The sequence below is a fragment of the Piliocolobus tephrosceles genome, chromosome 16 (assembly GCF_002776525.5).
Source record: "Piliocolobus tephrosceles isolate RC106 chromosome 16, ASM277652v3, whole genome shotgun sequence".
NCBI lineage: Eukaryota > Metazoa > Chordata > Mammalia > Primates > Cercopithecidae > Piliocolobus > Piliocolobus tephrosceles.
The window spans coordinates 523,038-532,702 of NC_045449.1; the positions used below are offsets into that span (position 1 = coordinate 523,038).

The following is a 9,665-nucleotide window of genomic DNA, read 5'->3' on the forward strand; positions in this document are numbered from 1 at the left end:
GCAATCACACAGCCACAGGGTAATGGGCACAGAGCAATCACACAGCCATGGAGTAACGGGCACAGAAGGAATCAGACAAGCCCTGCCTTCACCCTTTACAACCTTGCCTTGGGAACAGGCTTCAAACATTCTTCTACCTTTCAGGGAAACAGTCTACCCACAGCTCCTTCCGGTCAAAAACAAGCTACTCATGGCCCTGCTCTGTGGGAGAAACCAGGGAGCAGATACAGAAAATACTGTGCTAAATTAAGCCTTCCTTCAGGGAACTAACGATTGACACAGACTTACCATGGAAAGCATCTTGGGATGTTTAATCAGACATGGGTTTAAATCCTAGCTCAGCCATTTAAAAATAATGTGATTCTGGCCAGGTGCAGTGGCTATCACTTGTAATCCCAGCTACTTGGGGGGTCTGAGGCAGGTGGATCCCTGCGGCCAGGAGTTCAAGACTAGCTGGGGGAACATAATGAGACCTTCCCCAATCTCCAAAAAAAAAAAAAAAAAGATGTGATCTTGGTCAAGTTGCTTCTCCAAGCCTCCCTTCTGCATATGTGGGGATAATACAGACTTCATGTTATAACTTTGAGGATCATGTGATATATACCAGTCAAGCCCTTTCTCATGGGTTGGTATTGCTATCTCCTGACCCCATCTCCCCGGGACGCTATGATAGATAAATACAGCTACAGTAAGAATCAGGTTACAGAGTCTAGTTAGGTGCTCAGTAAATGTTGGTTTCCCCAAAACTTTTCATAGTTGGCAGGTCCAGAATCTTGTCACTATTCTTTGCCTCCCCCAGCTCAGAAACATCAAAGGATGTAGGCCTTTATCAGGCATGTTTCCTTTGGCCTAGAAACTAAAACGAGGGTACAAATACTGCTTCCTATTCCTCATTCCTGAGTCCTCTCCCCTTTCCTAGGATTGAGAGATGCTACTCCTTCCTCAGTCTCTCATGCCCACGAGAGCTTATATTCCCCATTTTCACAGGCCAGACACCAGCAGAGAAAACACTGACTCCAGGAAACTAAGGACCATCTTACCCTTCCCACCATTTATGAGAGCAGCAACAGGACAAGGGTTCAGCACTATGTAACCCACTTGTGGAAACAATCCATCTCAGTGGCTGAGGCTGACTCCCAGGGAGGGTGAGGCTGCAGAGGGGACCTCTCTGGGGGTTACGGCCCTTCTTTCTGGCTCAGGAGGCTCTCCCAGGGTCCCAAAATATGGTCCCTCCTGACGCTGTAAATTTAATTTTATTGCATTATTGGATTAGTTGAGCAGATGTCTGGCCCTCAACACCTGCCTTCCAGGCGCAGTAAGTACCCACAGTTTGAAGTAGTAAGTCCCAGGGCAGTTACTAGCTGGAAAATACTCCGGTGCTTCATCACGGATGGTTAACTAGTGCTTGCTAGAGCCCACTTCTTAGGTTAATTATGCGCCTACTCCATGCCAGGCACGATGCTAGATGGTACACATGTAAGATCTCTTCGATTCACAGCCACCTTTTGAGGACTATTATTCCCGTTTTAGAGAAGAGGACACTGAGGCACAGAAACGATTTGCTGAGGGTGCCCCCGTCTGAATGTGGTGGGGCTGGGAAGCAATTACGGCTGAGGGGCTCCAAGCCCTAAGAGCTCTAACATTCCGCTCCTGAAGAGCTCTCTTGAGGGGGGGGGGGGAACAGACCATTTCCCCCTAGCCTACTACTGCTGACACATCTCGAGGTGCCTCACCCCCAGCTCTCCCAGAACAGCCTCCTGGTCTTAGCACCCTGTGTCGAGGCTTAGCAGGGAGCTTCTAGTTCCAGGGTTCCCCGTCTCCCAGACCTTGCAAGATTCTGAATCAGGACGCACGCAGGTTCAGAAAGTGACGCCTCAGGAACGCAGCCGCCCCAACCGCGGTGTGACCCGCGCAGCCCCGCACGGGACACTGTACCTCGGCGATCTCCATGAAAAGTCGCCCAACACTCAGTGGGTGAGACACACTGCCATTCTCCCAGCTCTGTCGATGAGGAAACCTGATGAGCGTAAGACACTTGGAGCATAAGACGCTTGCTCAAGAACGCAGTTGCCATTCAGGAAACGAGGCCGCCGGGGCACCCGGGGGTGCTCGGAGAGAGCCCGTTTCTCAAAGCACGTGCGCTAGCCCCGGGCGCTTCCAGGGGCTCTCACTTCACGTCTGCTCGGTGTTTTCCCGCGGAGGGGGCCGGAGGCGGCAAGACACGGCCCAACGCACTGCCGGACCCGGACCACCCCCATCAAGGCCACCCGGGGACCCCCAGACCCGCCCCGACGCGGGGGACGCCTCAGGCCCGCGCGAGCGTGCGCGGCAGGAGGAGACGCGACGGGGCAGCACCGCCCCGGTGGCGCATCGCGGGACGCAATCTGGGGCTGAAGAGACGCGGCACCCACCTAGGTCCATGGCGGCGACGCCGGCTGCTGCGCGGGGCTAACGCCCCCTCCACTCCGAGAACGCGAACGCGGCCCGGGACGCACAGCACAATGGACGGCGCAGGCGCCACGGTGGGCGCCCTCAGGCCCCGCCCACAGTCTCCACTGCGCACGCGCAGTCCTCACGAACGCGCGCGGCAAGCGCACAGCACCGCCTTCCGGCAGAGGCCTCCCACCCCCCACTCAGGTACCGGGCGTCGGTCCCCAGACCCCTCCGCACCGTCCCCTGCCCGCCCCGCTTCCGGGGTCTCAGCGGGTCCGGCTCACGAGTCCCCGGCCCCGCATTCACCCTCATCCGGTAACCCCGCGCGTGCCCCGCAGACAGCTCACCCCCACCGAGCGCCTCCCGCGGGCCGCCTACTACCCAGCGCGGCAGCACCACGCGAGGCTTCCACTCCCACGCGTCCAGGCCGCCCCACACACAGTCGCACAACGCGCTCCTGCCGCGGCGCGCCGCCCCCTTCAGACAGCAGCGGCTCGGATCCTACACGCTTTTGACGGCTGGTCCTCCCCAGAAAATGCACCGTGTGAGCCCAAACATGGTGGGGTGGCTCCAGTACGCTGGACCCCGAGCTTGCAGCCTGTGCTTGAGAAAACACAAACATCGTGTGCCTGCCTCCTCCCCTGAGATTGAGTAGTAACCGCCATTCCTACTCTCCAGCTCCAACTTCTAGCACCAGGGACCGCCTCCACCCCCTCATGTGCCAAGTGGAGTTCGAGCTGGCGCGCGCGGCCCTCAAGCAGCTGAAGGGTCCTGTGAGCGATCCGGAGAAGCTGCTCATCTACGGCTTCTACAAACAGGCCACCCAGGGCGACTGCGACATCCCCGCCCCTCCGGCCTCAGACGTGAAAGCCAGGGCCAAGTGGGAGGCTTGGAGCGCGAACAAAGGGGTGTCCAAGATGGACGCCATGAGGAGCTACGCGGCCAAAGTGGAGGAGCTGAAGAAGAAGGAAGTGGGGGGCATGGAGCGCGAACAAAGGGGTGTCCAAGATGGACGCCGTGAGCGGCTACGCGGCCAGAGTGAGGAGCTGAAGAAGGAGGCTGGCTGAGGGCTCCTCGGGAATGGAAAGGGCTTCTTAGACCTTGATGGCTGAAACGTCCTGAAACTGTCCAAGCGTAGCCGAGACATCAATAAATCACTTAAACTGCGTGAGAGTGACCGACTGCTGTTGAAACAGAGGAACTGGAGGAACTCGGTGACTGAGTGCTGGGGAGGCGTCCAAATACACAGACTGGCTTTTTGTATGGTTTTGGGTGGAGTTCCCAGCCCTCCTATTACAAGAGCGTATTTGGCAGGAGAGGGGGGACAGTGTGCTGTGGAAATGCCCAAGATCTGAGGGCAGGAGACCATTCTCCAGTGACGGCCTCTTGGGAGGCTGAGGCCCCAGCCCCTTCTATCTTCAAGGCTGATTCACTAATACCCCAACACCACAGAGGGGAGCGGGACTCTGTCCTAAACAAGTCTGGCCGGGCGCGGTGGCTCAAGCCTGTAATCCCAGCACTTCGGGAGGCCGAGACGGGCGGATCACGAAGTCAGGAGATCGAGACCATCCTGGCTAACACAGTGAAACACCATCTCTACTAAAAATACAAAAAACGAGCCGGGCGAGGTGGCGGCGCCTGTAGTCCCAGCTACTCGGGAGGCTGAGGCAGGAGAATGGCGTGAACCCGGGAGGAGGGGCTTGGAGTGAGCTGAGATCCGGCCACTGCACTCCAGCCTGGGCCACAGGGCGAGACTCCGTCTCAAAAAAAAAAAAAAAAAAAAACAAGTCCAAAAGCCCCCACTGGAACACAGGGCCTACCAAGTTCATGTTTTGAGGGAGACCAAGCTTTCCGTGATGATAATACGGTGAAACAATTGATGGCTCAGAACACGGCAACTGAGAAACAATGGAGCAGATGATGTCAAAATCGCAGCCCCAGAAAGGCTCACCTAAGGCCGGGCAACCCAAATGTTCTCGGGACTGTTCTGTACTTACCCTGGTTTCTGCTTAGGGGATGCTGGTGGGACAATATGCATATGGATGTCTTATGTGGGATTTGCTGCAAGAGCACAACACACCTCTTGACCTATGCAAGTGCCAGAGTGTCTGAACCCAGCTTCTACTCCTGTTAATGATCATGGGGGCCTCAATGCACAACCATTGTGCATAGCAGCTGGAGTATGGAATAGTAAATGGTATCCAGAGAGGCAGGTCTACAGTGGCATATGGGATTTCCTGGTACTTCTTCCCTAATAGAAACTATTTTCACAGATCATGACATCAGGTCAGCTCCAGTTCTCACTGGGACCAATAAAACAATAGAAGCAACAACCATAAAGACTTAAGAGGACAAAGGAAACAGACCTCACTGTGTGTCTTCAAGATCTGTTCACATAGTTGCAGAAAGTTGCTGTAGACAAAGTACATTAATAAAAAATGAAGCCCATCCAGGACATCACAGTGACAAAAGAACTATATCTGGTAACTGGACCAGGCGAGAGCCACACTGGAGAAAAGCAGTGCTGCCCTCTCTTTTTGGTGAATGTTATGAAGACGTTCTGATGCACTTAGGATCATCATTCACGTTAAATGTAAATAGTAAAAATAATACATCTTCTTCGACAATGTGGTGACAGTTTAGAAGCTGTCTATATAGCCAGAACACTGTAAATCACAGAACCTGGAAAGTAAAAATGTGCCATAATTAGGACAGCAGAAAGTAACAGTAAGATAAAGTTTTTAAAAAGAGAGAAAATAAGGATTTATCTAGTTGTATTTGCTTACGAAGGTGTTACCTATAGGATGCAGGGGAAATGGGATTGATGGGCACAGGGTATACTGTGAAAGGAAAATAAAATCTTGGGACCAAGTTCACTTAGCCAAAGGGAAAAGTTAAGCTTGGAAATTGAGTCATGGAACATGCAAAATACTTTTTTTGTTCCTAAACAGATAAGCTAGAAGATAGAAGGCCACATACCTCTCCAGGTGGTCTCCCTTACCCAACAATATAAACTAACAGCTTATCTTCATAGGTAAGGGACAAAGACAACACCAGAAACCATCCCTCACCAGCCCTGAGACAAAACGTAGATGTACTGAGCTGAATGCCTAACTGTTCGTCTGCCCGCTGCTTTCACTGTAACATGTAGATTTGGTGAGCACTAAATATAGATTTACTGAGCTGAATGCATAACTGACTTCCTCTGCCTGCTCCTTTCACTGTAACACACAGATTTGGTGAGCACTAAATGTAGATTCACTGAGCTGAATGCATAAATGACTGTTCCTCTGCCCGCTCCTTTCACTGTAACACGTAGAGTTGGTGAGCGCTAAATGTAGATTCACTGAGCTGAATGCATAACTGTTCCTCTGCCCACTGCTTTCACTGTAACACAGATTTCGTGAGTGCTAAATGTAGATTCACTGAGCTGAAGGCATAAATGACTGTTCCTCTGCCCGCTCCTTTCACTGTAACACATAGATTTGGTGAGCACTAAATGTAGATTTACTGAGCTAAATGCATAACTGTTCCTCTGCCTGCTCCTTTCACTGTAACATGTAGATTTAGTGAGCGCTCAATGTAGATTCACTGAGCTGAATGCATAACTGTTCCTCTACCCCCTCCTTTCACTATGACATGTAGATTTGGTGAGCGCTAATCAAAGCCTCACAAGAATGTAACCACTTATCTCCCTACCTACCTTCCTTTATTTTTCCTTTCCTTCTTCCCTCCCTTCCTGCTCTTTCCCTTTTATTTATTTATTTTTATTTTTTTTTTTTTTGAGACGGAGTCTCACTCTGTCTCCCGGGCTGGAGTGCAGTGGCTGGATCTCAGCACACTGCAAGCTCCACCTCCCGGGTTTACGCGATTCTCCTGCCTCAGCCTCCCAAGTAGCTGGGACTACAGGCGCCCGCCACCTCGCCCGGCTAGTTTTTTGTATTGTATTTTTTTAGTAGAGACGGGGTTTCACCATGTTAGCCAGGATGGTCTCGATCTCCTGACCTCGTGATCCGCCCGCCTCGGCCTCCCAAAGTGCTGAGATCACAGGCTTGAGCCACCGCGCCCGGCCTTTCCCTTTTAAATACTTGTTAGGAATAATGCTTAAAATCCTAAGGAAACTGAACACTCAAACAAAGGATTCTTAGCAAAGCAATTTTACTTCTGCGCAGAGGGGTGCCTCGTTGGCCAGTCGCCATGAGAGCACACCTGAACAAAGGGGCACGAGAGCCTTTATTCCTGACACAAGTCCTGCCCCTGTACCTTTTTCCATTGGCCGGGGTCGGCTCGTACAATCTAAACTAATCCCACTTGGCTAAACACTTGATTTTTTTAGATAGAGTGGGCACGTAAAAGAAAGTGGAGAGGAAGGGGAAGGGGTATCTGTAATGAGCTAGAAAGTTAGTCCTCTTTCCAAATAAGGAAAGGAATATGAGCTGGCACTGATAACACTTGGTACTGTGGCGTGCCTAGGCATCTAACAAAGGAAAAAAGGATAAAAAAGGGGGGGTACTAAGAATTAAAGAATAAAATATTGATCAGATTATTTGAAGAGAAACCTCATCATATCCCACAAAGTAAAGCCCTAAAAATCTTCTTTGGAAAAAGTGCGGGCCACAGATCTGTGGCTGTGTCTCCTTCTCAGGCACATCCTCAGCCTTGGCAAAATAAACCTCTAAATGGGCAAGACTTGTCTCAGACACTTATCTGGTTTAAAATACCTTTTCATATTGTTTTGATTTTTGAACCATGTGACTCTATTGCTTTATATAAAGAGGATGAAGCAAGGGCACTTCTTTATTGATCATTAAAGTCAGAGTAAATTTACTACTGATTTCGCCTAAGGTAAGGGTAAGAACGCTTAAGAACAAACAGGGAAACTTCTCAACTCTTACCCTGAATTTCAACAGACACATTGGAGGTCTCCGGAAAACTCTGGCTGCTAAATCACACCAGCACTGAGTGGCAGGTGAGATAGCCAGAAAGTCACATGAAGGAGCACTGAATGTCCCTGGGTTTGTTAATTCCGGTAATATGTCAGACGGACATGGACTTCAGACACTCCTGCAGGCTAACTAGGAGAGCTCTGGCAACACGGCCATTCTAAATCTTTCTGGAGATTTAACTCAAGGCACACTTGTATTTACACGTAGGCTCCATAACCCCTCAATTCAAAAAAACAACTCTGGAGAAGCTGGAGAACTTTCCAGCTTCATCTGTTTAAAACACCAGCTTGCAACCTGAGCAACACAGTGAGAGTGTCTCCACAAAAAATCAAACAATTAGCTGGGTGTGGTGGCACGTGGCTGTGGTCCCAGCTATTCAGGAGGCTGAGGTGGGGGGATCTCTTGAGCCTGAGAGGTCAAGGCTGTAGACAGCCATGATGAAGCCACTGCACTCCACCCTGGGTGACAGAGCAATGTCTCAAAACCAAAAACAAAACACCAGCTTGGGCAAAGCTATCTTTTTTTTTTTTTTTTTTTTTTTTTGAGACGGAGTCTCGCTCTGTCGCCCAGGCTGGAGTGCAGTGGCCGCATCTCAGCTCACTGCAAGCTCCGCCTCCCGGGTTTACGCCATTCTCCTGCCTCAGCCTCCCGAGTAGCTGGGACTACATTAGCGGGGACTACAGGCGCCTGCACCTCGCCCGGCTAGTTTTTTGTATTTTTTTTAGTAGAGACGGGGTTTCACCGTGTTAGCCAGGATGGTCTCGATCACCTGACCTCGTGATCCGCCCGTCTCGGCCTCCCAAAGGGCTGGGATTACAGGCTTGAGCCACCACGCCCAGCCAAAACTATCTTTCTTATATCCTCATTTTCTAATTGATCATATCCCCCAGATGTGGGAAAGTAATAACTTTAGTTTAAAATTAGTTTTTGCAGATCTAATGAATATCTAAATAATATACATATATTTTTGAAACGGAGTCTTGCTCTTGTTCCCCAGGCTGGAGTGCAATGGTGTGATCTCGGCTCACCACAACCTCCACCTCCCAGGTTCAAGGGATTCTCCTGCCTTGGCCTCCTGAGTAGCTGAGATTACAGGCGTGCACGACCACACCTAATTTTGTATTTTTAGTAGAGATGGGGTTTCTCCATGTTGGTCAGGCTGGTCTCGAGCTCCCATCTAATTTTGTACTTTTAGTAGAGAGGGGGTTTCTCCACGTTGGTCAGGCTGGTCTTGAGCTCCCAACCTCAGGCGATCCACCTGCCTCAGCCTCCCAAAGTGCTGGGATTACAGGCATAAGCCACTGCACCCGGCCTAAATAATAATTTTTAAAAATTACTGTTTTTTGGTTTAGAATTACTTCGCTGAACTGTGCAGAAGCAAGCTTCTGGATTCCTTGATAAAAAGCCAAAGTTGTACACTCGAGGGCTTTAGGATGAATAAAATGTTTAAAAAAAACACAACAGGATGAGGCAGGCTGATCACCTGAGGTCAGAAGTTCAAGACCAGCCTGACTAACATGGAGAAACTCCGTCTCTACTAAAAATACAAAAATTAGCCAGGCGTGGTGGCACATGCCTGTAATCCCAGCTACTCAGGAGGCTGAGGCAGGAGAATCGCTTGAATCCAGGAGGCGGAGGTTGCGGTGAGCCGAGGTTGTACCACTGCACTCCAGCCTGAGTGACGAGTGAAACTGTCTCAAAAATAAAAACAAAAAATGCAACAACGCAAAAGACATGACAAGCGATGAAATAAATAAAAGGAGGTAGATCTCCTAAAGCGAAAATGTCCTGTGCAGACACACAGCGTTATCTTGCACCCTGCATGGTGCCCACTATCATGCATGGTTGTATATTTAGGAGAAAAACGTTTTGGTACACAAAATACAAGATAAGCCGATAAAAGGGAAACCAGTGTATGTTATTCAGTCATTCAGTACTTATATAAACCACTTATGTTACTATAACAAACTTCGAGGGCCACATTATAGCGGTCCAATACATTGGGAAAAGGCATTTCTTTTCACGAGGACAATATTACTAGAGATGAACATTAAAAATTTCTTAATCTAATAGGAAATAGGAAAATTAACATACATTCTAAAGAGAAGCAGAAGTTTATCTGGTTATTCAAAGTTCATATAATAATTTCCACATGTGTTAAAAAAAAAGCCGGGCACGGTGGCTCACACCTGTAATCCCAGCACTTTGGGAGGCTGAGGTGGGTGGATCACCTAAGGTCGGGAGTTCGAGACCAGCCTAACCAACGTGGAGAAACCCCATCTCTAC

At 49.9% G+C, this 9,665-nt stretch overlaps 2 protein-coding genes across 2 annotated transcripts in view; one reads left to right on the forward strand and one right to left on the reverse strand.

The window, feature by feature from the left end:
- GEMIN4 (gem nuclear organelle associated protein 4) overlaps positions 1 to 2,562 on the reverse strand; it is a 6,654-nt gene extending 4,092 nt beyond the window's left edge. The window contains exon 1 of the mRNA XM_023193351.2: positions 2,412 to 2,562. Within this exon, the coding sequence (XP_023049119.1) occupies positions 2,412 to 2,421 (10 nt within the window). The 5' untranslated portion in view covers positions 2,422 to 2,562. The remainder of the gene's footprint in view (positions 1 to 2,411) is intronic.
- Positions 2,563 to 2,571: 9 nt separating this feature from the next.
- On the forward strand, positions 2,572 to 3,600 carry LOC111527161 (diazepam-binding inhibitor-like 5). The gene has a single exon (XM_023193360.3). It carries the CDS (start codon positions 3,150 to 3,152, stop codon positions 3,498 to 3,500), a length of 351 nt encoding a protein of 116 aa, XP_023049128.1. The 5' UTR covers positions 2,572 to 3,149; the 3' UTR covers positions 3,501 to 3,600.
- Positions 3,601 to 9,665: the final 6,065 nt, after the last annotated feature.

What these genes read in the sequence shown, in the direction of transcription:
- LOC111527161 (XM_023193360.3), top strand. Translation starts at nt 3,150, where the DNA reads ATGTGCCAAGTGGAGTTCGAGCTGGCGCGCGCGGCCCTCAAGCAGCTG.